At 45.4% G+C, this 27,313-nt stretch overlaps 2 protein-coding genes across 2 annotated transcripts in view; one reads left to right on the top strand and one right to left on the bottom strand.

Annotated features, from left to right (window-relative positions):
• Positions 1-14,465, bottom strand: part of FRMD8 (FERM domain containing 8) — a 40,612-nt gene extending 26,147 nt beyond the window's left edge. The window contains exons 1-4 of the mRNA XM_088471083.1: positions 13,830-14,465; positions 6,524-6,605; positions 4,119-4,286; positions 3,935-4,036 (exon numbers count right to left, since the gene is read on the bottom strand). Coding sequence (XP_088327209.1) covers positions 3,935-4,036; positions 4,119-4,286; positions 6,524-6,605 — 352 coding nt within the window. The 5' untranslated portion in view covers positions 13,830-14,465. The remainder of the gene's footprint in view (positions 1-3,934; positions 4,037-4,118; positions 4,287-6,523; positions 6,606-13,829) is intronic.
• A 173-nt stretch (positions 14,466-14,638) lies between these two features.
• SLC25A45 (solute carrier family 25 member 45) overlaps positions 14,639-27,313 on the top strand; it is an 88,714-nt gene continuing 76,039 nt past the window's right edge. Inside the window, exon 1 of the mRNA XM_088471081.1 lies at positions 14,639-14,707. The gene's annotated coding sequence lies outside the window, so the exon portion shown is untranslated. The remainder of the gene's footprint in view (positions 14,708-27,313) is intronic.

Below are 27,313 nucleotides of genomic sequence, written 5' to 3'. Positions count from 1 at the left end.
GCTTGGGGGCCGGACGTCTGGTACTCCATGCCTGTTTCCGGGGCTTGACCGATTTCTTAGGGCCAGCCTGTCGAGGAAACGACTGTGGTTTGGGCCTGCCCTGGGCCCTAGATGACCGAAAGGACAATGGTCCAGAACCAGAAGGAGCAGCGGCCGACGGGAGACAAGCAGATTTGGCTGCCGCCAGCGTGGCCACAATCTTATCCAGATCCGGACCGAAGAGAACTTCTCCGGTAAACGGCAACGCTTCCAGACCTTTCTTGGAATCTGCGTCCGCCTTCCAGGATCGCAGCCACAAGGTGCGACGAGCAGCTACCGCTGCTGAAGAAATTCTAGACACCAGAGTACTAATGTCTAGAGCCGCCTCGTTGATGTAGGTGGCCGAATCACGGAGATTGCCAATCAACTCCGCCTGTTCGGCCGGACAGTCGGATTCAAAAGAAGCCTCTAATGAATCCGCCCAGCGCTCCATCGCTCTGGCAACCCAGCAAATGGCCATAGCCGGCCGTGCTGCCCCCCCTGCAAGGGAATAAGCGGACTTCAGGCAGATTTCTACCTTGCGGTCCGTAGCATCCTTAAGGGAGGACATGGATGGCATCGGCAATGTGGCACTACAGACAAGACGGGTCACGTGAGAATCCACCTGTGGAGGGGATTCCCACTTAGCAAAATAATTATCCGCGAACGGATAAGCCACCACCAGGCGTCTCTGCGGCTGGTATCTTTTGCCAGGTTGTTTCCACGCCTCCTCTAAATGGTCCACCAACTGACCCGAAAGAGGAAAGACTGTGGCATCGCCCTTCACATCTTTGAAAAAGGCATACTTAGATTTAGCCGCTGGGGGAACTTCGTCCTCAATCACCAAGGCTGTGCGGACCGCCCGAATAAGTCCAGGAATATATACTTTGGACTTAGCATCAGCGTCCTTAGTATGGAGAGGTTCCTGATCGTAAGGATCCAGAATCTCCCCATCATCAGACGTCCCTTCGTCATCCTCATAAGGAGCGGACAGAGACGCCACCGGCCTTTTATAAGGCCGCATCACAGACTCCCCTTGCAACACATCCGACAAGTGCTGTACAGAACTCGTCAGGGAGTTAACCCACGCTGGCTCCTGAGAACCCGGGAGCGGGGAAATAGGGAGACTGTGGGGTACCACCAATTGTCGTGGGAACCCCTGCATGGGTGACGACACCACAGACTGCTGGGACAAACCCATCGGAGTAAACGCGGGCTGCGGAGCTAACTGGCCCACTAAAGCTGTTAACGCCTGAGCGAAACAAGCCCAGGGCGGCTCCTGTACCGGTGCTGTAACCGTAATAGGCCGCGCCATGGACAAACACTGCCGGCAAAGGCCCTCCGCGCTACCCTCCCCCTCCGCTAACGGTACTTTGCACGTGGTACACTGTAGCCGGAGGGGAAAATCACTTTCAGACATGATGGCACCACGTATGTGACCTCTCTCACCAATTAAGTATTAAATAGGCGAGAGACCACCCTGCAGCACCGCACCGCAAGGGCTTTAGCAGAAAGAACAGGGACAGTAATAAAGCTGACAGTTTAGAGAAGAAAAGTTACAGGCAGCGCTAGCACAGTCACATACAATGCAGAGAAATAACAATTCCTGCACTAACAGCGCTGATCACTCAACTACACAGACACAGGGCCTGGTAGGACACAGCGCTGCATACACAGACCTGAGCCACAGCGGAGGAGAGGTATGCGGGGGGACCCAGACCACGATGCTTCCTTCCAGACTTCCAGCAGCGTTCACCATGCGTTGCAGAGAAGATGGCCGCCGAGGAGCAGAGAGAAGCTGGCCTGGGGGAGGAGCGCTGACACAGGACCAGTCAGCACAGCGCAGAGAGGGCTGTGTGCAGCGGGGGAGGCGCCGGCTGTGAGACAGGGAAGGCGCGCTCCCCTGGCATGCATTTAACCCCTGGGACGCCGCAGCGCTACCGCTCTGCTGCGGTCCGCTGTCCCAGGGGGTAGTGGAAGCGCAGGTTGGTCGCCTGGCTCCACGCTGCAGCCAGTCCCCAGGGAGCCCCCTGCCTGGGAACTTAGGACCATGTGATCAGCGGGGACCCACCGCGGGACCCCGCTGCTTACCTCTGTCCCCCTTGAATCCGGCCATGGTCCGGAGCATCTGGGGTCACCGCTAGCTGTGACCCCAGACGCCCACCAGCATCCCCGGATCAGTACCGGCGTTCTGGTACCGGCAGGGTGTAGGGAAGACAGCATGGACGTCAGGACTGACTGTCCATGCTGTTCATCCAGATGTGCAGCCACAGCTGCATGAAGAAAAAGCTTCAGGGGCTCTTCTAGCCCCCACTCCAACAGGTGCACCCGACTCCGGCCGGGCACCAAACTAAACTGAGGTGCCTTGGCCCGGGGGCGGGGTATAGGAGGGGGACCTAGTGCATCCTGGGAGGCTGAAAGCTTAACTCTTTGGTGCCCTGCGACTGACGTCACACCTATACCCAAGGTATCCTGTGGATACCCTATGGACCCTGAAGTAGAAATATGATTATTAGGGTGCAATATGTAGGATAATTAGGATGAAATATGCATGATAATTGCATCTATGCATCTGCACATTGAACAAAGCAAGACCAAGAACGTAACTGATGCAGAAGTTAACTGTAGACAAGACTGAGAACGTGGTACAATAAGCATGTGACTCTTACACAGGAGCCACCGCATAGCTGCAGCTTAAAATCACTGGAATACGACACAGACTATTCTATTGTCTGCTAACACAAAATAACACCAAGAAAAGTGAATATATTAATCATGTTCAGTGAGATATATTAATAATTACCACTCACATACAACTACTCTGACTACTTTCCATCAGACCTATTGCACGAAACATCCTCCAACTGTTGTTAGTATGATCCCTAACAGGGAATGAGCAGCATAAGATCTCACTATGACAGAACAGAATATAAAAAATATTTTTCATATTTAGTGTTCATTCTAGCACCCTGCACCTGTCACGACCCGTGCAGTTCCTCTTTCCTGCCTGGGGTGTCACTCTCTGCTCTGGTGCTTCTAGCACACCTGTCTTTATCTCAGCAGTTTGTTACATCAGCAGAGTGTGCTCAGGGCACAGAGCTACACCCCAGGAGGAAAAAGGGAACTGCACGGGTTTTGACAGGTGCAGGGTGCTAGAATGAACACGATTATTCTCCAAAATATACTGGTAGGTTAATTGGCTCCTAACAAAAGTACCCCTAGTGTGTATGTGTGTGCGCGCATCTGGTAGGGTCCACAGGCCCGTCAAGAGACGCGCCGGGCCTCGGTAAAAAGAGGGCGTGGCCTTATTGCCACGCCCCCTTAGGTAAAAAAAAGGGAAGTTTTGCGGCGTTGGCGAGGGGGCGCAGTGAGCCCCCTCAGCCCGGCACATAACTAGTGGGGGCGCGATCAGCTTGATAGCTCCCCAACAGGCATAGGAGACTGCTGTGGCTGCTACTTAGCAGCAGCAGCGAGCAGTCTCCCAGTGCAGCCCAGCACACAGCAGCGTGTGCTGGGCTGCTTTGTTGTATGAGGGAGGGAGGAGCGGTGCAGGAACCATGCCCCCGCCGGGCCCGGGTAATTTGTACCCGCTCCCCCCCCCTCTCGGCCCCCTTGGTAGGGAATATAGATTGCAAGTTCCACTGGGGCAGGGACGGATGTGAATGGCCAAATATTCTCTGTAAAGCGCTGCTGAATATGTGTGCGCTATATAAATAACTAGTAATAATAATAATATTGAATGAACTTATATTTTAGACTTAAATCTATATGGTATTATTCATATACAATGTGCATCATAGTCACATTCAGTAGTTCCAAGTACATTATTAAGCTGCAATATATGAATAAGAAAAACAATTAAACCTAATTACTGCCAATACCATGTAGGTAAATTCATCATTGAGCAATAATTTACCTTGATGAATGTCCTCTGTTGAACAATTTGTGAAACGAGACAAGAGATCATGCCACTGTCTGCACACTTTGTACGGTTGATGTTTCGGTTTAAGTTGTACCTCTGGAAGAGAAAATAAAATGTAAATCAACAAATCTAAGACGTTAGCCATGTAACATGCCACTTTCATTTATATGCTCCTTACCCAGGATTGGCGAGATGAGCCACAATGCAAACACTTCTTGTGCTATATCAGGGAGATGGAGAGTGTCACGGATGATCCGGTGTAACTCATGCGCTGTCATCACTGAAAGGCCATCCACTGTAAGTGGAATTGCCTCATCATTCATTAAGTAAATAATCACATCCATGGCTGAGAAGACAAGAGGTGTGAAAGTTTTCAAAATGTTATTTATTTTTGAATAATAATTGTAATACCCTACTGGTATCAATACACTGCAGCTGGTTAGCTGGCATCACCTTCCTTTGTTTTCAGGACAGCTATTCACTCAGGAAATAGTTTGGTTCATTGGTTCTAGCTCACCTAATGGAAGTTGGTATTACTACAAGCATGAGTAAATCCTCTGCCTGTTTACAGCACTACATACACAGAAGTGCCAAAAGTTATGGGATAGATGGGTAGTATCGTGGAGGACTGCCTCTAAACAGGAAAAGTGCAGCAACTCGATGTTGCATCGATTCCACAAGTGGACGGAAGACCTCTGGAGAGATGTTGACCCATGCCATCTGGTTAGCTTTCCACAGCTCCCTGATATTTGTATGTGCAGGATCTTTGGTGCAAAAGGACCTCTACACCATGTCCCATAAATGCTCAATTGGGTTCAGGTTGGCCACACCATTCATCGGAAATCTCCAGAATGCTCCTCAAACCAATTCTAGACAACTTGTGACCGGTGACATTGTGCATTATCCTGCTGGAATATTCCATCATTGTGGGGGTACATGAAGGGCTGCAAATGGTCAAGGAATGAAACGTAGCGGTTTCTGGTTAATGACGTGCTCAGGCTGACCAGCGGACCCAACCCATGCAACGTGAACATACCCCATACCATTATGGAATCACTATCAGCCTGCACTGTGCCTTTGTGACAACTGGGATTTATGGCCTCATGGGGTCTGTGCCACACCAAAACCCTACCATCAGCCAGAGACAACTGGAACCGTGACTCAACAGACCACACCACATGCTGCCAGTCCTCCAGGGTCCAATTAGCGACGTCATGAGCCCAGGTGAGGAGCTGTGTCCGGTGTCATAGCATTAGCAGGGCGAACTCTAGTGGGTCTTCTGCTCCCATATCCAATGGAAGCTAAAGAACGCTGCACTGACCTGCTGGATATGCGTCTGGTACCTCCTGCATTGAATGTGATCGTGATTTGTCACTTGTCTGTTACCAAGGACAATTCTGGTCAGACGCCGCTGGGCACGATCATTAAGCACCAATGGTATGCCACTGCGCTGTCCACGGTGGTGGTAATGCCTTTCACAAGGTATTCCCGGTACACACGTGATGTTTAATGTCTGCACAACTTCGGAAATGGAATATCCCATCCGTCGGGAACCAACTATCATGCCTCGTTCGAACTCCGATAATTCATGTTGCCTTGCCATGAGCAGCCTAACAGGAATTCAAACTGACTCACGAGATGTTGGATTACAACCGATGCAGGTCTGGGCATTTTCCAGACTTCACAGTACAGTGTCGCCACCTACGTGTCTCAGAAACGTCATCTTTCATGGACAAAAGACCATGGCTGATGATGTTTGTCCATGAGATGACGTTTTGTCTCTTTCCGAGACCTGATTTTGGGAGGGAAAAATCCGAACTCGGAGTGCAGATTCGATCCTATCAAAGCCTGCACATCTAAAATATATATATATATATATATATCTATCTGTCTATATATATATATATATATATATATCTCTAAAGAACACACACAGGTTGGGTCTCCCATATCCAAAATGCTTCAGACCAGAGGTATTTTAGATAACAGAATCTTCCATATTTTGGAATATTTGCATATCATAATGAAATATCTTGGGAATGGGACCCCAATATACACACAGAATGCATTTATGTTTTATATGCACCTTATACACACAGCCTGCAGGGAATTTTATACAATGTTTTTAATAATTTGTGCCTTAGTCAAAGTTTGTGCGCATTGAACCATCAAAAATGTCATTATCTCAGTCATGCCAAAATCATTCCATATTTCGGAATATTTGGATATGGGAGACTCATACATTAAATATATATATATATATATATATATATATATATATATATATATATATATATAAAATTACACACACACACACACACACACACACACACACACACACACACACACACTAAATAGGCTTCTTGAGGCACTGGCTTGCCTCTTTGATCATAAGTAATGTTATTTATAGCAAATAGAAAAAGTTGTATTCAGCAGTTTAGACAGAATTTATTTTGGTTCAGTAAAGAACGTCCAAATGCCAGCAATTCCTGGCCATTGCTTTTAAATGAACAATGAAAGTGTATTTGTTCTTTATTCTTCATTACTGTAATATTTGTTTGTAATATACAATGTTCTACATACACCGTGCTCCTGAAGACGACACACTGCCTCGCAATAAATATTCATTCAGCACCGATGGTGGCGACAGTCCACTTCCATCCATCTGAACAACAGGTAAAAAGAATTGTCAGAATAATGATATGCAAATTATTAAACCACCACCATACCATAAGCACACTTTACTATGCAGGAAAAAAAGGGAAGGCGTATTACATTACATTTTATTTATTACACTACATTATAATAAACACAGCTGCAGTGCGCATGTTATATTTTTAGTGAATAATCCCGTCATGTAAAATATAAGGACAAGAAACATAACTTAAAACGTTAATCATGCACTACTGTCCATCATTTCTGACCTGGTGTGCATTCTACATTGTGAAGAATAGACACGTCCTGAGATACTGCTAGTGCAAAGATCGGTCCGCACTATTTATCTCTGCACTAGCAGTATTTATCTATTTCCATACATAAAGTGTCCAGGAAGAAAACAAAACATACAAAACACTGTGTTTTTATATGTATGCGATTCATGTCATTCATGTGAATGTCACTTGGACACGTACCCCCCACCTACACATTGTTGCAGATGAAGTGCCCCCTTCATGGCAATGGTATTCCCTGAGAGCCTCTGTCAGCAGAATCATGCTCCCTGCCACACTGCAAACATGTTCTGTAATGGTTCGATGAACATGACAAAGAGTTCAAGTTGTTGACTTGGTCTCCAAATTCCCCAGATCTCAGTCTGATCAAACATCTGTGGGATGTATTGGAAAAACAAGTCCGAGCCATGGAGACCTCACCTTGCAACTTACAGGACATTAAAGGATCTGCTGCTAAAGTGTTAAGCCAGGTATCCACTAGGCGATTTTGACAGGCGACTGCACGTTAACGACGTCGTTATCGTGTAATTGCCCGCAAATGGGGCATGTAAATGACAAAAACGACCAGCGATGCGCGTGCCCTCTGGTCGTTTTTGCCATCTATCCTCGCCCGTACATGCTGGTCAGCATGTGCCTGGACTGAACGAGTGAACGTTCAGTCTAGTCACATCACTAGACATACAAACGACAGCACGATTGCAATGTCGTAATTGTGCTCTCATTTGTATGTCTAGCGTTCCTGCTAGGCTGTTTTAGCGGGGCGCGGCTCCCTGCCCTCCAGAAGGAGGGCAAAAAGCACCCTGCCCTCCAGGAGGAGGGAAAAAAGCGCCCCGCCCTCACAGCCTGCGGGTGCCGTTCTCACCCGCGGGACGCAGTGTCCCGCGGGTGGAGAAACATGCGGTGACCCGGTCACCGCCGGAGAATAGGCGCCGGGCGCATGCGCCCGGCATCTATTCTCCCTTTCTGCAGCGCTTGGGGGCTGCCCTGCATGTCCGTAAGCGCCGGGCACGCCCCCAAGTATGATGAAAAGGGGACGCGTCTTATAGACACGCCCCCTTTTCATGACCACGCCTTCAGCGCGCGTGCAAGGTTGCCCTCTCTAGCTCCGGCGCCCTATATGTCTATAAGTGGATACGCACCTTTAGTGCCAGATACCACAGGACGCTGCTGTATTGTGGGAGTCCATGGGTCAGAGCTGCTTTGGCAGCACGAGGGGACCCACACACTACTAGGCAGATGGTTTCATTGTTAGGGCTGAAGGGGCTGGGTGTGTGTGATAAATATATAAAATATTCTTTTTTTTTTTTTTTTACTGTCATTTGGTATTTGCACAAAGTAAAACTGTGGGGGTGGATGACTTTACAAATACAATACAAAAGATTGATGGTGTGACCTAGTGGCAATGGATAGGTTTATGATAGCTGGCTACACTCTAGACTGGGGCGGCTGATTGCGAGATACGTATCCACTTCCAACATGCTTTATATATTATTACCATATTGATCCAGTAAATCTTATGTGCCTGGTAAACTGCCTCACAGCTCAGTAAGTTGCTATATGACCTTCTGCTGTATACTACCAAAGAAGAACTCCTTGGGGTTTATCAAGTTGTAATTTGTTATTGTCGCAGGGTCTAAAGCAGGGGTCTTTAACCTTTAAGACAGTGTGGGCCACATTAAAAAATTCAACGAAGCCCGAGGACCACTAAGCTATACGCCACACAGTAGCACAATCTTGATTCACCCCTAATTCATGAATCACACACACAGCAGTGCCCCTTTTACACAATACCCACATTTGTGCCCCTTACACACAATGCCCCCAGTAGTGGTAGTGCATCTTGATGCGGTAATAGTAAAGTTGCATTATATATTATAATATATATCTATATACACACACAGACACATACACACACACACACACACACACACACACACACACACACGTTATCTACCAATACCATAGTTTACATAGAAACTATACGCTCTGGAAAAGTTTACAAGTAACACTGCATACAAAAAAACCATGGTGCTACAAATGACAGTGCATCATTTTGTCTTACGATTTCTCAAACCCTCTGCAGAAAAGAGCTGAGGGGTTCGGAATAAGAAGGAACCATTATAGGAGGCACTAGTGGGGTTAAAATGTTACTGTAAAATTTAGGGGCAGTGTGGAATTTATATTAGGAGGTATATTTACTAAAGTGCAGGTTTTTAGAAGTGGAGTTGTTGCCCATAGCAACCAGATTCTAATTATAATTTATTCAGTACCGTCTAGTATGAAGATAATAGCTAGGATCTGATGGGTTGCTAAAAAAGCTATTAAGCCCTAAGCCCTGGTAATCATAGAGTCAGGTGCATAAATATTGGGACATTGACAGAATTTTCATATTTTGGCCTCTATTCACCACCACAATGGCTTTGAAATGAAATAAACAAGATGTGCTTTAACTGCAGACTTTCAGATTTAATTTGAGGGTAATTACATCCAAATCAGGTGAACGGTGTAGGAATTACAACGGTTTCTATATGTGCCTCCCACTTTTTAAGGGGCCAAAAGTAATGGGACTATCAACTCAAAATCTATTTCATGGACAGGTGTGGGCTATTCACTCGTTATTTCATTATCAATTAAGCAGGTAAAAGGTCTGGAGTTGATTCTAGGTGTGACATTTGCATTTGGAATCAGTTGCTGTCAACTCTCAATATGAGATCCAAAGAGCTGTCACTATCAGTGAAGCAAGCCATCATTAGGCTGAAAAATCAAAACAAGCCCATCAGAGAGATAGCAAAAACATTAGGTGTGGCAAATCAACTGTTTGGAACATTCTTAAAAAGAAAGCATGCACCGGAGAGCTCAGCAACACCAAAAGACCCGGAAGACCACGGAAAACAACTGTGGTGGATGACAGAAGAATTATTTCCCTGGTGAAGAAAAACCCCTTCACAACAGTTGGCCAAATTAAGAACACTCTTCAGGAGGTAGGTGTATATGTGTCAAAGTCAACAATCAAGAGAAGACTTCACAAGAGTGAATATAGAGGGTTCACCACAAGATGTAAACCATTGGTGAGCCTCAAAAACAGGAAGACCAGATTAGAGTTTGCCAAACAACATCTAAAAAAGCCATTAGTTCTGGAACAACATCCTATGGACAGATGAGACAAAGATCAACTTGTACCAGAGTGATGGGAAGAGAAGAGTATGGAGAAGGAAAGGAACTGCTCATGATCCAAAACATGCCACCTCATCAGTGAAGCATGGTGGTGGTAGTGTCATGGCGTGGGCATGTATGGCTGCCAATGGAACTGGTTCCCTTGTATTAATTGATGATGTGACTGCTGACAAAAGCAGCAGAATGAATTCTGAAGTGTTTTGGGCAATATTATATGCTCATATTCAGTCAAATGCTTCAGAACTCATGGACGGCGCTTCACAGTGCAGATGGACAATGGCCCGAAGCATACTGCAAGAGCAACCAAAGAGTTTTTTAAGGCTAAAGAGTGGAATGTTATGCAATGGCCAAGTCAATCCCCTGACCTGAATCCGATTGAGCATGCATTTCACTTGATGAAGACAAAATTGAAGGGAAAATGATCCAAGAACAAGCAGGGACTGAAGCCATTTGCAGTAGAGGCCTGGCAGAGCATCACCAGGGATGAAACCCAGCGTCTGGTGATGTCTATGCGTTCCAAACTTCAGGCTGTAATTGCCTGCAAAGGATTTGCAACAAAGTATTAAAAAGTGAAAGTTAGATTTAGGATTGTTTAGTTTGTACCATTACTTTTGGCCCCTTAAAAAGTGGGAGGCACATATAGAAACCGTTGTAATTCCTACACCGTTCACCTGATTTGGACGTAATTACCCTCAAATTAAATCTGAAAGTCTGCAGTTAAAGCACATCTTGTTTGTTTCATTTCAAAGCCATTGTGGTGGTGAATAGAGGCCAAAATATGAAAATTCTGTCAATGTCCCAATATTTATGCACCTGACTATATGTATACTGCAGTTTCCGCATGATTACCACCAATTTAAATCACAAGGCTATTTAATACGTGTATAAAGCAGGAGATATTGAAGACCTCTCCCATGAACATTGTTGTCCCTATACGATGCATGGGGATTATTTGGTTGTGCTACCAAATGGAATCAGGTCCAGAGTGTAAAGAAGGATCCACAATGCACCTGCGCAGTAACACTGCCAGGACAGAATCCAGAAGTGTAAACTACTGCTGCATTAGTATTAGTGGTGAAAATACTGGTTTCGGGGGTTGCTGGGACAGCTGCTTATTGGAGCAGCTGTCCCTCCCGGGTAAGGCGCCATGATAAATTGGCCCGTACCAGTTCCAAAATCACTGCAGATAGTGGAGATAAGGAATGATAGGTTTAAGGGCTATCACTTTTTTTTATATCTAGGCCCCAATCGCTCTAGTGCCCCATGGGGCAATCGTGCCAGCCAGTGGCGTCACTAGGGGGGTGCGGCCCGCACCCGGGTGTCACTGTTCAAGGGGTGACACCAAAAAGAGCTGCACTCACATCCGCACCCCCATCCACAGACGCGACCGCAATTCCTTTCACAAGCTCCGGCCCGCCACCAAGCGCCGCGGCCGCATTCAATCCCCACCGCCGACTCATCAGTCAAATGACAACCCCATATTGATTGCCTTTGCATGCCGCCGCTGGGTCCGTACATTCTGTGTGTGGACGCCGGCCGTGGTGACGTCACGCCGCAATGACGTCATCGAGCACAGTGTGGCACGCTGGCTCCACGCTGGTCATTCTGGGAGGGAGAAGGAGGAGGAGAGGAGACTGAGCGCTCTGCCAAGAGGGAGGAGAACCTGTCACCTGACTTGCAATCCTGCATTCAAGTGCGCACACACCCAGTGCAGGCTCAGTCCTGGCTGGCTCAGCTGCCTGCCAGTGTGCATTGGAACGAAGTTACTAATAGTATGTACTTTACAGACCTGTTTATTTACTAATTGCCATATATACACACTATATTGTCTGTCTTTTAGTTTTTAGTTGAATATATATATATATATACTTTTTTTTTCCTGAAGCAAAAGTGGATTGTATTGAAATTACCATTTGTTTGTAACAAACATAGCTAATTTCAATATTAATCCAATAGTATTTCAGACGTTGTAATCCCTGTTTGCCTCTCCCCATGTCTGTATACCTTCTGCTCTGTGTACCCTGCCCTTCCACCTCTGTGCCCCGTGTTCCCTTCTCTCCTTTACACTCTGCCCTGCCACCCCCATTCCCCATGTCTGTACCCCTTCTTCTCTCCTGTGTATTCTGCCCTCATACCCCTGTTTCCCTTTCTCCATGTCTGTACCCCTTCTTCTGCTCTCCTGTGTAGTCTCCTCTCCCACCTTTGTGCCCCCGGTTCCCCTCTCCCCATGTCTATACCCATTCTGCTCTCCTGTGTACCCTGCCCTTCCACCTCTGTTCCCCCTGTTCCCCTTTCTACATGTCTGTACCCCTTCTGCTCTCCTGTGTACTCTGCCCTTCCACCTCTGTTCCCCCTCCCCTTTACACTCTGCCCTGCCACCCCCATTCCCCATGTGTGTACCCCTTATGCTCTCCTGTGTGCTCTGCCCTTCCACTTCTATGCCCCCTGTTCCATTCTCTCCTTTACACTCTGCCCTGCCACCCCCATTCCCCATGTCTGTACCCCTTCTGCTCTCCTGTGTAGTCTCTCCCAGCCCTGTGCCTCCAGTTCTCCTCTCTCTTTCTGCTCTCCTTTGCACTCTGCCCTCCTACCCCTGTGCCCCTTCTCCCCCTTTCATTGTCAGTGCAAAATATGCCCTGTAGGGTGTTTTTAGCTGCTACAGACAGTGAAGCATAAATTGTGATGGGACCCAGAAACTGTCTAGTAGGACCCCAACTTTTTAAAGTGAGGGGTCCCCGGGACCCACTTTTTATTTTGCTCAGCGCAATCATTGAATTTTATACAAAATGTGACCTGCAAGAAGTGAATTAAAAAGTGGGGAAACCTTCCTGGGGCCTGATTCAGCACGGATCGCTAATGTGAATGCGGTAGCAATCGTTCACACAGTTCTGCAAAATTATGCAAATGTGTGGGATCGCAGTACTGCCACAGCACAATACAAAGACGCTCACTTCCCTTTACTCACATCCGTAATACCTTGCAAGTGTGCAAAAATAATTTAAGCGTTGAGTTTCATTTGCATAACTCTTATGTAAATGTTGTTTAATTTTACCTGTGCATATGATATTGTATTGCATTTACTGATATACAGGAATTATGATTTACATGTGAAACTAGTACAAAACATTAAGGATTCCGTGTGGTGTGATACACGAGGAGGTCATTGTGGGGGGGGTGGGGTGGGGGGTGGGATGACACCATGAGCTACCACACCGGGTGACCCCAACCCTAGTGACGCCTCTGGTGCCAGCAAAGAGCCCCCATGAGCAATCAATCACGTAAGGAATTAGCCCCCTGGAGCAATAAGGTCAGGAATGAGCCCCCTGGAGCAAATCACACCAGCAAAGAGCCTCCTAGGTGTATAGGGTCAGGAATGAGCCTCCTGTGGCAACCAATTACTTCAGGAATGAGCCTCACATCAGCAAAGAGCCCCCTGGGGCAATCACTCCAGCAAATAGCCCCCTGGGGCAATCACACCAATAGGGTCAGGAATGAGCCACCTCCGGGGCAATAGGGTCAGGAATCACCCCCCTGGGGCAAAGGATCGGAAATCAGCTCGCTGGGGCAAGAAAATAGCTCCCTGTAAACCTTAACAAACCTAATAGAGCGGAGTAACAGGCTCGGGTCTGGCACACAGTTAGGTGCAGTAAGACAACCTGACAGGGAAGTATAAAGTAACGGTAATAGCTGTATAGCAGCGGAGAGACAAGAGTGAGTATAAAGCCTGCGCGGCAGCGTACACTGCGGACACAGCCAGCGGCACTCACCGTGATCGTACCGTACCCGTGCAGAAGAAGATATACCAGTTCCCGTTTTATTGTTCCCCAGCTCTGGCACAACCAGGAAGCTGACGTCACACAGCCACCACCGCTATCAACCAATAGAAACGTCCCGCCTGCGTTGCACGCCTCGCTATGGCTGTGATGGCAGCTGTCGTTAAGCCAATCGTGTCGCTGTTACCGATCTGTCTCTGTAGTCAGCCAATGGCATCGTGCGAAGCGGTGCGTGTTTAAAAAGTTCTCCGTACACGATTACATCAGTGGTGACGTCTCCGTGCAACACCACACACACGGCCACAGCACAGGTCCCACTCCCAGCTGCTGCCTTCCCGCCTGATCTGCCTCCTGGAATGTGTGTGGAAATGGAAAGTATCCAGCAGCTCACGGAGACTGACTGCGAGAGGAAAATAATCTCTGCCAAGTGCCTGGACAGAGGGGGATTTACAGTGCACTAAACGTTAAGATGCTGAAGACAGTAATAAAAGTATGGCCAGGAAATGTGTATGTGTGTGCATGTTATCTGGGCTGTGACCTGATGTTACACATAGATCATATACACCTACAGCGCAGCATGTACAATACACAGATAAACCATGTAACACATGTATTTGAAAACCAGGCATTTGCCATCAGAGCGCCGCCTCTCTCCCATCTGTGGGGGGGCTTAGCCTAGGAACCCCACTCAATGACGCCGATCACATACTGACTGGCTGACTGTGCCATTAACCCAGGTCGCACTGGGGCTGCTGGCTGGCTGGCTCCCTGGTGCTAAGGAATGTGACAAGCCCCCTAGATATAACCACGCCCCTTTCCGATTGTCCCTAATCGATCGCTGGTGACTGCTGCAGGACCGGTGCTGCTGTAAGGTATGATGAACACATCCCACACGTACAGTACATGGCTTACACATGGTTGTCACCTAGTATTCTCACATGCATTCGAGATCACTTACCTCAGTATGCATATATATAACTTAAGTTACCCCCTCCCTCTTCACAGTTAATTACGTCATCTCAGACTTCTGTGATCTGCAAGAATTTAATCTATTAGGCTAAGCAAATCTAAGGGGTTCCTGTACCCAATGAATGAGTTTCCATTCATATTGAAGCAGAGTTCGACTATAGTATGTTGTTGCTATTATTATTGTTAACTTTAATTTATAAGGCACCACAGAGTGTACACAGCAGCGTACAGAGTAAACATACAAAATATTTCGGCTTAGAAAACGAGGCTGAAATTAGCTTCTTGATCGAGCTCCAGCTTTTTATTCAGAACATGTTATCTTAAAACATTTTTATCAAATAGAATCAATAAGCTTACATTGAATAAACAAAATGTGGTATCACACAAATTTCAATTGTATTTTGCTTGGCCCACACAGGTTTTGTGCATGAAATTGGCTGGTAAAGTGGGCACAGGGACTAGATTTTCTGGATTTGAATAAGTAGCTGTAGTTGTGCAAGGGTTAACTAGCCTTGGGCAACAAATTTCACACTTGGAATCCACATAGAGAGGTCACTTACACACGACCCACTTGCAATTGGCTTTGCCCAAAAAGATGTTATGCATGAAATAGGGCATTAAAGTGGGCACAGGCGCCAATTAATATACTTCAGTAAGTATTAGTAGTTGTGCAAGGGTTAAAGAGCCTTAGGCATCAAATTTGACACTTGGAATCCACACAGGGGGGTCACATCAGTGGCGTATCTATAATGGGTGCACTGTGTGCGGGGCACACGGCCCCCCGGGTCCAGGGGGGCCCCGCACCACACACACTGCACCCATATTATTTTAGACTTACCTATCAGTGGTTCCACGTCGGGTGTCTGCGCTGCTCAGAACACCGGAAAATGGCCGCCGTCACCATTTTTCCGGCGTTCCGTGCATGCGCAGTAGACTAAGGGCACTAGAGTGTGCCCGGAGTCTTCTACTGCGCGTGCACAGAACGCCGGAAAAATGGCCGCCACGGCCATTTTCTGGCGTTCTGCGCATGCGTAGTAGACACTAGTGCCCGGAGTCTACTAAGGCTCCGGTGGCTGGCTAGCCGCGTCAGTTGGCTGCCGGCCACCGGGGAGAGAGGAGGGGGCCCCGTACAGGGAGTGCACATGGGCCCCCTCCTCTCTTAAGACGCCCCTGGGTCACATACATATGACCCACTTGCAATTGGCCTTGCCCAACAAGGTTTTATGCATGAAATAGGGCATTAAAGTGGGCACAGGGACCAATTAATACATTTGAATAAGTAGCTGTAGTTGTGCAAGGGTTAAAGAGCCTTGGGCAACAAATTTGACACTTGGAATCTACAGAGGGGGGTCACTTACATATGACCCACTTGATATTAACCTTGCCCACTTTACCACCCAATTTCAGGCCCAAAACCTTGTTGGGCAAGGCCAATTGCAAGTGGTTCATATGTAAGTGACCCCCCTCTGTAGATTCCAAGTGTCAAATTTGTTGCCCAAGGCTAGTTAACCCTTGCACAACTACAGATACTTAGTCAAATATAGAAAATCTGGTCCCTGTGCCCACTTTACCACCCAATTTCATGCACAAAACCTTGTTGGGCAAGGCCAATTACAAGTGGGTCATATGTTAGTGACCCCCCTGTGTGTATTCCAAGTGTGAAATTTGTTGCCCAAGGCTCTTTAACCCTTGCACAACTACAGATACTTAGTCAAATATAGAAAATCTGGTCCCTGTGCCCACTTTACCACCCTATTTCATGCACAAAACCTGTGTGGGCCAAGCAAAATGCAATTGAAATTTGTGTAATCGATACCATATTTTGTTTATTCAATGTAAGCTTATTGATTCTATTTGATAAAAATGTTTTAATATAACATGTTCTGAATAAGAAGCTGGAAAATGAATAAGAAGCGAACTTCAGCCTCGTGCTTAGAAAGGGTATTATTAGATCTGAATTACAGAACACAAGGGAGTGCCATAGCAAAAGTACAAAACGTTAATATCACATCGGATAGGAAAGATAACCTGGGCATGGGTTGGGCAACTCGCTGAAGGTAGCAGGAGTCACGGGTTGCAATCAATAATGTGTAATATAATTGGTCAATAGCTTGGATTCAGTAGTTAATGCGGGTACATGTTGTGGACCTGTTATTATTTTAATTACAGTAGATAGCATATGTCATCTTTCAGAAGGATTTAAAAGGTATCTGCAATATAAGAATCTGCAAGAAAATCCGTTTTTCCTTGTTCAGTGAAGCCTGTACAATTATTTTATTAAGAGTTATTTATATATCATACACATTGTGCAGGGCTTTACAGAGACTGTCAGTCATTCACATCACTCCCTGCAGCTTGCAATCTATGGGCCTGATTCAGCATGGATCGCAATTGCAACCGCGTAAGCAGATCGGCCGATGGTGTGCATTGCGAGTGCACAGCAACAGCATTGCTATCGCTCTGCCATCATGCTCGCACATAGAAAGCCATCGCAGAGTGAGTGACGGGACGTCAGCATTTGCGGGTTAGTGGTTAGAGAAAAGCAGACATGCCTGTCAGTTTGAATGCCGTTGCATGGGCGTGCATAAATTAGCCACTGCGACGTTATACGCAGCTTGAGTATTAACTATGTGTGACGAGACTTGCAATTTCTGAGAAAGGCCAGAGCTACTGTAATTGTGCATGAGGGTCCGATGTCACTCGATGTTACCGATGTGTACGCAGGACTATGAGGTATTAAGGATGTGAGAAAGTGGTAGTTGGTGTCTTTATGCTGACCTTGCGGTTACAAACAGCATATTTTCGCAGCAGAACTGCGTGCGATTATGCAGCCACGATCGCAGTAGTGATCTGTGCTGAATCATATCTCCTATCACATGGACACACACTGGGGTTATTTAGTGATACTACTGATGGCCAAAAGGCAAGCTAGGCATGGCCATCAGTGGGTTAACCACCGATGGTCACCATTGGTGGTTAACAACGATGATATAAAACCATCAACAGGGGAACCATTGATGGTTTCATCCACTGATAGTCATCCCTGCTCTATTACCAGGCAGCGGGCCAATCAGAGGTGGGGACAGGGCTTTGCATGCTGCATCATGGGGGGAGGGGGTTAGCTCCTTGTCCCGGCACCAAGTTGAAAAGAAAAACCATCCGAACCATTGGATCTCTGCCATCTATGGCAATACCGTCTACCATCGGTGGTTAACTGTCGATGGCCATCCCTACGGTAAACTAGTAGAATTTGGATTGATGTTTATCAATAGTTATGGTCAAGAAAGGTACGCAACTATCACTATTTAAAGTTCAGGACTCCAAAATTAGATTTCATATAAGCAATGGATGAATGGGTAATTTTTCAGCAGTGCCAGTCTACAAAATTAGACAGTCATCAGTCATTATGCAATAATTATTGTCCCATTATTTAAAATGGAAATTATTGTAGTGTGTGACAAGCGTCAATTTAATTAACTACACAAGGGTGGGGATTGCCATTACCATGACGTCGAAATGTCTATCAGCATCACCTCAATTTGCCACCCTAAGGGGCTGCAAACAAAAATTTGTGTGTTTGTAACTACCACAAGTTCTGCATATGCTGTATTTACTTTCAGGGCAAACTGCTTCTCAGCTAATTGAATTGGTTTCTTATTGTGTGTGTTATCTAGGCAAGCTGCTACCAGCTTTGTTTTAGATTCTGCATTACATCGCCAGTTGCCAGACAAGACCATGCTAAACATAGTAGGTCAAGTTGGGGACCTACTAAACTTCCATGTTTTAAAAGCCAAATGCCATATCCAGTATATGACCACAATGCAGCCCCAATCTGATCATGATACTTTGTAGCTCCAATGTGACCAGTATACCAGGGCCGAAACTAGTATTTTTGTCACCCGGGGCAAGACAGTAATTTGGCGCCCCCCTCCCCCTGGTAATTCCCCCGCAGCAGTGCCCCCATAGTAATGCCCCTTCAGTAGTGCACCTATAGTAATGCCTGCTGAGGTAATGCCCCTGTACTAGTGGCCATATGGTAATGTTCCCATAGTAATGCCCCTGTAGTGCCCATATGGTAATGCCCCCATAGTAATGCCCCTGTAGTGCCCAAAGAGTAATGCCCCTGTAGTCCCCATATAGTAATGCCCTTGTTGTGCCCATGTAGTAATACCCCTAGTAATGCCCCTGTAGTGCCCATTTAGTAATGCCCCTGTAGTGCCCCCTAGTAATGCCCCTGTAGAGTCTCCTGGTAATGCCCCTGTAGTAATACCCCTAGTTATGCCCCTGTAGTGCTCAAGGACAGCCCCCTGCTAATGCCTCTGTAGAGCCCCCTGCTAATTCCCCTTGATAATGCCCATGTAGAGCCCCCTAATAATGCCCCCTGGTAATGCTTCTGTAGTCCCCCTGGTAATGCCCCTGTAGTGCCGCTTACACACACAAAAAATAAAGAAATACCTTAAACCCCGCTCCTGTGACCGCTGCCGATGGGTCCGCCCGGCTGCTCCTCGTCATTATGTCTCTCCCATAGTGCCTGTGGGGAGAGCCGGAAGCTGGAGTTCAGGAGAGAACTCCAGCCTTCGGCTAGCGCGGCGCTGCAGGGAAGGAGCCGGGAGCCCGCTGGTAATAACATGTCAGCGGGCGCCCACCTTAGAGCCTCCCTGCGGCCCCAGGCTGGAGATCACTGACGCCGTGTGTAGCGGCGCACCCGATGCATGTGCACCTCCAGCCCCACCTAGTTGCGGCCCTGAGTATACAATGAATCCTGTATCCAGGGGCGTATCTTCCTATTGGCCTGGATTGGATGGCCCTCGCTCCTATTGGCCTGGATGGCCCTCGCCAGGGGCGCGCAACACTGCCGCAGACAGCTGTCATTAGTAAATGATCCCTGGTCTCCTTCTGTCTTCTCTGCTCTTATCAATGTCCTCTATTGATTGCTAATGTGTATCAAGCTTCTTATATGTCCCTTTATATCAGAAACATTTAAAATTAGAGAGACTAATTTTTTTTTTCTAATATATCTCTTCTCCCACAATACCCTCTACATACCAATCACCACTCACTAATTCCCATATGTCAACCTTGCAGGAAAAGAGTGTAAGCACCACATCAACCACAATGCTCTATTCGCAAGATAATTTGCATATATGCAAATTATCTTGCCCACAATGCACCTTGTTTGTTATTGATGCCCTCTTTTCCTGTGTTGTTGACATATAGAAATTAATAAACAGTGCTTGCATGTAGTAAGTGTTATAACTGAATTTTTTTTTAAATATATATATATATATTAAAAAAAGTATATATATATATATATATATATATATATATATATGGTAAGCAGAAAGACAGCGGCACTCCGGGACTTTGTAATCCAAAGGTAAAAGGTTTTAATTCGGTGCCACAAACACCAACGTTTCAGGATCTCACAGGACCCTTTTCTCAAGGCTGGCACATCCAGTATTGTGGATACTTAGGTGTCAGAATTAAGATATAATCCTTATGGGCTGTTTTTATTATTGTGTGTGAAATAGCAATGGACCCATGTGGACGGTTGTACCATGGCAGAGTTAAAAAAACATAATGCAGTGTACAGTCCAATTTGAATATATGTGAATTATTTTACCCATAATGCATATTTGTTTTTGATGCTATGTTTTCAAGCTTTTCCTGTGTATTTTGGCATTAGTAAATAGTGGTTTGCAGTAGAGTAAGTTCTGTAAAAGATATATATATATATTAAAAAGAGAAAAAAAAATATTCTCCCTATTTCTACAGGTGTCTGAATTAAACTACCCCCAGTGTGTGTTATTTTATTTTTTCAAGTAGAAGCAGTCATTGGAGGGGGGCGCCAGTCCCTTAGTTTGCCAGGGGCGCTCGGACCCCAAGATACACCCCTGCCTGTATCTTACCAGCAGGGTATAGTGCAGATAAAGAACATTGGTTATCATTACATACAGTAACTGTAGAAGATATGAGCAGACCACTGCAATGAAAGTGAATTTGAGGAATGCATTATCATCATAATCATTAGGAATGGAATACATAAACATCTGTGATCTCTCATATGCCACACATTCCTCTCTTCAAAGTACTTCCAAACATTTCTGTTAAAATTAATGTAAACCATTATGCATTTTGCCATTCCATTAAGTTATACTGCCCAATATTCACATAAAGAAATAAGAGATCATTTTTTATATCTTACTGTTATAAAAAAATGCACTTTTTCATGCTTTGATAGACACATCAGCACAATTTCAAATGTACACATTATGATCAGGGTCAGAGTAACAAGGGGGCGTATGGGACTACAGCTCCAGGCCTGTACATAAAAATAGACCCATCACAATGACAGCATGATTACCAGCCACACACATGTCGGACATAAATTATAAGTATTACATTTGTATTTTAATTTCCCCCACAGAAATTATGCCATTTTTCTACATTGGGGTTGATAGTGTAGGTGGTGTACATACCCACCTGCCACTGACCACACCCACACACTGGTCACCTCCTCCACTTCTCACAATAAATCCTTGACCTCGGTCCTGATTCAGAGATGTACGCTAATGCCACTGCAGATGCTGTATGAAAATATGCAAATGTCTCAAACAGGGCTGCCAAGAGTCGCTCCAAGCCTGGGTGACAGGGGGCGTGGCCTAATCACAGGAGGCGTCGCCATGCCCCCTTAGGGAAAAAAAACAGAAAAATAAAATTTGCGCGCTGGGAGGGGGGTGCAGTGAGCCCCTCAGCCTGGCGCACAGCCAATGGGGGGCGCGATCAGTGTAATCGCTCCCCCTATAGGTATAGGACAGCAGCTGCGAGCAGTCTCCCACTGCAGCTCAGCACACAGCAGCATGTGCTGGGCTGCTGTGATGTAGAAGGGAGGGGGGGCAGTGCCGGACCCGGGCCCCTCCAGCAAGCCCGGGTAATTTGTGCCTGCTCCCCCCCCTCTCAGCGCCCCTGGTCTCAGACACCGAGGATTGTATTGAGGCGCCCTGCGGCTTTGTAAATCCAAGAAGCTGCGTACAAAGACGCAGCATTGGTCACAGATCCTTAGATTATTGGTCTTCTGAGTAACCCTATGGTCATGTAGAATGGTCGCGGGAACTGAGATGCAGGAGCCATTTTTCTTGCATACAGGATCGCAGAAGCAGGATGTAACATGCCCTGGAAACGGTAGCGGCACACCTGTGTTCTTTGCTGCCACTCCCTGTTATCTCCCCCAAACACTCTTTGTCAATCACACTGAGAGTAAATAGGCACTGCGAGCGCCAGCTGTACAACACTAGACAATCCTGTGTACGACCGCGCAATATATTGTTTCATGTATTTGACAGCATGGCGTCGTTCATTGCATCATTTCATCTGATGTGCAGCACAACACATGGGATGATGCAATGAACGACCGGCGTGTATGCGCAATAGAGCATACACACTATATGATCCGCACAATATATCTTATAGTGTGTACCCTGCTTTAGTTTAACCATGCGCATAAAAGAAACAAAAAGTTAATGCTTATTTGTAATGGACCCGGCTGTCGTCTGTTAAAATTGATCTTGTGGAAAGCTCACAATCACTACCATTATCATTAATCATATGCAATTTAAACAACACAATCTATATATACTGTATATAAAGGGCCACCGCTGCTACCTCTATGAGGGAATTAAAGTGTGTTGCGTGCTGGCGTCCACTAGATGGCGCCCAATGGAGCAATTCAATTGTTGCTCTTTCGGCCCCGCACTGCTGACATCATAGCCTCCAACTGTACTGTTTTAGCTGGTACAGTAATGTTTTTTACGGCCTGTACTGGCAAATAGCAATGTAACGGTTTGTACTGCGTTCCAGATGTCTTAATGGCTCATACACACTAGACGATGTGCTGTATGAACGATATTGGTGAAAGATTATCCTTGAACATTCTGTAGTGCAGGACAAACTATATTGGGTGTACACACTGAAATATTTATTTAAAGATATATTTCAGTGAAGTCATCCTGCCTCATCTCTGAACAGACAATTCTTGACGATATCGTCTGATTGGCCTGCATGTACAAACGACAAAAGACATAGTTAACCACCCGCTTTTACCCATTTTATACGTTACAGTACTGTATTTTATGGTCTGTACTGGCAAACAGCACTGTAAGGGTTTGTACCGAGTTCCAGATGTCTTAGTAGCACTGCGGAGGCACGGACTGGTGCTGGCTATTTACTATTAGTGGTATATTTACTAATGTGTGGGTTTTTAGAAGTGGAGATGTTGCCCATAGCAACCAATCAGATTCTACTTAACATTTATCTAGCACCTTATAGAAGATAATAGCTAGAATCTGATTGGATGCTATGGGCAACATCTTCACTTCTAAAAACCCTCACTTTAGCGTGTATTTTGAAGTTCATCTTTATATATCACTGGGCAGGGTGACAGCCGGTGCTGGCTGATTACTGTTGCTATGTAACACTACAGTAACCATCCAGCTCTTGCTGCCTCCCAGTAATATATAGAGATGAACTTCAAAGTGCACACTAACAGTAACCAGCCAGCGCCAGCTGCTTCCGATCCCCAGTGTACAGTCTCCAGTGGCCATGCCCCCTTTATTTTTTTTTACTGTGAAATGTTGGAGGATATGTGACATTTCTACTCACAGCCCAGCCCCCGGCGCTGACATTTCTGATCGTAGCCCCCCGAGCTGGCGAGCATAAATGACCGAAAGTGACCGTTTAAGCACTGAAACGGGACTTTTCGCGGACATGAAAATGTCCCATCATTTTCCTGGGCTGCTAACTAGTTATATATTGTTATATATATATATATATTTGATTATCGTGAGTAGATAAAGACAGGTCAGGATACTATACAGTAAGTGCATGGAGATGGTCCTGGGATGTTGTGTGTCAAACTTGATCATGTGCAGACCTCATTACCATTAATTATATGTATGTTATACAGTGCCATTAAATGTAATTATTGATGACCCAGACATTTTGGGAGTAGAGACAGAATAGCAAGCCTCATCCTAGACAGCATCTGTTGATCATATTCCTAGCATTCTCAGGAGTCAAATAACAGCCTATGGTGGTTTCCTTTAGTATTAAGTCAGATCTTCACTTTGCTACTTTTTGTGAGATCATCAGTACCTCTCTCTCTCACCCCCCCCCCCCCCCTCTTCTGTGAGGACAGCTGTGTTGTGCATGTGTATTTGTCCCCTTGTGATTGCCAGTTTATTGACAAGCACATTTATGGTAAATGTATTTTACCTGTTTTCTTAATAATATATTGTAATATTCTGACACCAATAAAAGTACTATCATTTTCTCAGATCCCAGACTAGCCATTGTTGTACAGTGACATTTAAAAAAAAAAAATACAGTAAAACATGCAACATACTGTATATATATTTTTAATTTTTTTATTTTATATGCATCATTTCAGAAAAGTTAAAATATAAAAAGGCAGATGTACTGAGCGTTGGAGTGTGATAAAGTGGAGAGAGATAAAGTACCAACCAATCAACTCCTAATTGTCAATTTTCAAAACACCACCTGTAACATGGCATTTGCAAGCTGATTGGTTGGTACTTTTTCTCTCTCCACGGCTTAGTACATCTCCCCGTTAATGTGAGGAGAAAACAACAAAGAGAAAAAAATGCAATTGAAAATTGTATGCAGTCGACCATTGAATAATAAAAATAAATGTGTGTTTTCATGTGTGGGATAATGATTACAAAACAGAGCCGGTGAACCCGAGCCCTGAGTGTATTGTATGACATTCTATTTATACACATATAAGAACTTTAGAGTCAAGGGGCTATGACAACCTCTATTTACTGAATGGTTAGTTACAGATGGTGACAGCTGTTGGAACAGCACACACTGAAAATGACAGGTTCCAAGATGTATAAATGCTTGTATATATGTTATAGTATGGAAAATACTATAGATGCCAACAATATATTTACATTTCTGGGTTCGTGGTACACAACTGTTTATCATCTCCCTAAAGTAAGAACTTTGTTTTTGTTGGCGCATCTATTTTTTATTTAAAGCTGGCTTTTCTTCTCTTAGTAACATCTGAATAGAAATAAGAGAGAGAAGGCAGATGTAGCAGCATTCTTTTGGGTAAAAAGATAAATGCCCTCGATTCCAGTTTGCTTTTGGAGAAAACTGTGAATGTCAGCACAAACTGAATGTTTAATTGCTTCGTGTCATAGGACCTTATTCATAGGTGCACGCAAAGCTGATGATTTTTTCATATTGCGTATGTGCCTTTGCCAAGTTAATCTGGGTACACACTTGAATGACGGGCATTCGTTCTGTCATCGGAACGAATGCCCTTGAACGGGGATTGCCCTTACACGCTGAAACGAGTTAATGAACGACGGAACGATCACTGTTCTGTCCTTCATTAACTTACTACAGGTGCAGAACATCAAACCTAGCGACCGTCGCTAGCAACCGTGGGAGCACGCAATTGCCCGTGCACACTGAGAAATGTAGACGATTTGCCAAATCGCCTGACATCGCTATACAGTGTGCACCCGGCTGTAGATTACCGACAGCGGGCACACTGAGAACTTGAACCCAGTGTGATTGACAGTCAGTTACGGGGGGAAGCAAGGCAAACAGAAGCATGTAGAGACCTTTTTGGGGACGTGTCTCAGCATGTGAATGCAAATTCATACGCGGTGATAAAATCTCCGGTGGACTTGCGAAAGACATTCTCATGCGACATTATTTGAGAACAAACGCTGTGTACGGAATCGTAGTTGCGAATGGATTTGCGTGCACCTCTGAATTAGGCCCATTATCTTTATTTGTGCATTTTTTGCCTATTTTAAAGTACATGCAGATGGATTAATATGGTAATATGGCATCAGTTTCAGTAAGGTTTTTTTTTCTCGCCTTACAATTGACAGAACTGGGTGCAAATAGGAAGATCAAGACATCCTGGGGATATTCATTTGTTTTTGTGCGTGGCTGGTCTTTTGCGCGCAAGTCAGGGCCATTCAATGGTTTCTTCTGAAGGGTGCAAATGCATTATTTCTGCTCGCAGCCTTCTTAGGTGAAAGGTCCCTCTAAGCAGGACTTTACGCTTCTAAACCCGGTTTGGAGTGACGTCCACAAAGTACGGAAACAATTGAAATTCACCCGTCAGTTTAGATGGGCGATCTTGCACTCGAAAACAATTAAATTCCCCCCTCTGAAAGAAACATCCACAATAATGTGCCGGATTCTGCACATAAGTGTAAAAATGTGTTTTGTTTTGGTCCTTGATATTTTCTAATGAATTTAGAAGGGTTTAACCATATAGAGAACCGTAGCACATATTATGTAAGTTACAAGTACAGTAAAATAATGTAAAAATGTGTATATAGCAACAGCAATGTAAAAATTAAATACAGTGTGAATATAGTAACAGACAAATCAGCACATAAAGAGGGTAATTTAGAGTTGGATGCATTTGTGGCACATGGGGTGGTCACACTTTAACAGGAAAATCTGCAGTATGAGGTCGCCCTATCATAATGTGACTCAGTCCAGCTTGTTTTACACAGTGTTGAATTCTCTAGGGGGAATTGGGCCTGTGAAAAAATACAGACCATCTCCCCATGAATAATACAGTCCCCTGCTGAAAGCTCTGCGACTCCTTCAACACCACCAGGTGTTGAGGTAATAAATAGTTAGTGTTTATTCTAGCACCCTGCACCTGTCACAACCTGTGCAGTTTCACTTTCCTGCCTGGGGTATCGCTTTCTGCTCTGGTGCTTCTAGCACAATCAGCTATTGCAACAAACTGCTGCGATACAGACCAGAGTGTGCTAGAAGCACCAGAGCAGAGAGCAACACCCCAGACAGGAAAGAGGAACTGCACAGGTTAAGACAGGTGCAGGGTGCTAGAATAAACACTAATTATAGCTAATGGATAAGTATTTATATATGTGACCTTACAGGTCTCGGCATGTTCCAGCATCCAGAGCCCACTGTAGTGCATCGCTTTAAACAAACTCACCTGTCACAGGAAAGTCATTTTTTGGTGGAGATTGCGGCATATTTACAGCGGGTTTTAAACCACAATTTAATACATTTTATTTCTATACTTTTAAAGGGGGGAAATCGGAATGGCATTTTCTGTTGTAATGTGTCATTCCTCTGTGTTTTTAAAGCACTTTTGAGCTTAGTAAAGTGTGTCAGGATTTCAAACCAACTGTTATCACAAGGGGACCCTACACTGTGCATTCACCTGTTATAGTGTCACTAGGCCAGCCTGTCATAGCTAGTATTTGTAGTGGCTTTTTCTGGGAGTTCCACACTGTTCATTCCCCCCAAGCTTGCTGCTTTGATGGGCACTGGTGCTGCAAATACTTTTGAGCTGAGACCACACCAAGTTTTTTCTATTATTATTTATTTACTACATTAAAACACAGTCTGTGTTTGCAGGGCCGGAATAAGGTTTGTTGGGTCCCCAAGCCAACAACTTGTGGAGACCCCTACCAATA

Source organism: Taudactylus pleione, unplaced genomic scaffold, assembly GCF_031769625.1.
Source record: "Taudactylus pleione unplaced genomic scaffold, aTauple2 ptg000109l, whole genome shotgun sequence".
Classification (NCBI taxonomy): domain Eukaryota; kingdom Metazoa; phylum Chordata; class Amphibia; order Anura; family Myobatrachidae; genus Taudactylus; species Taudactylus pleione.
The sequence above is the reverse complement of the archived record's forward strand: the minus strand, read 5'-3'. Positions and strand labels throughout refer to the sequence as shown.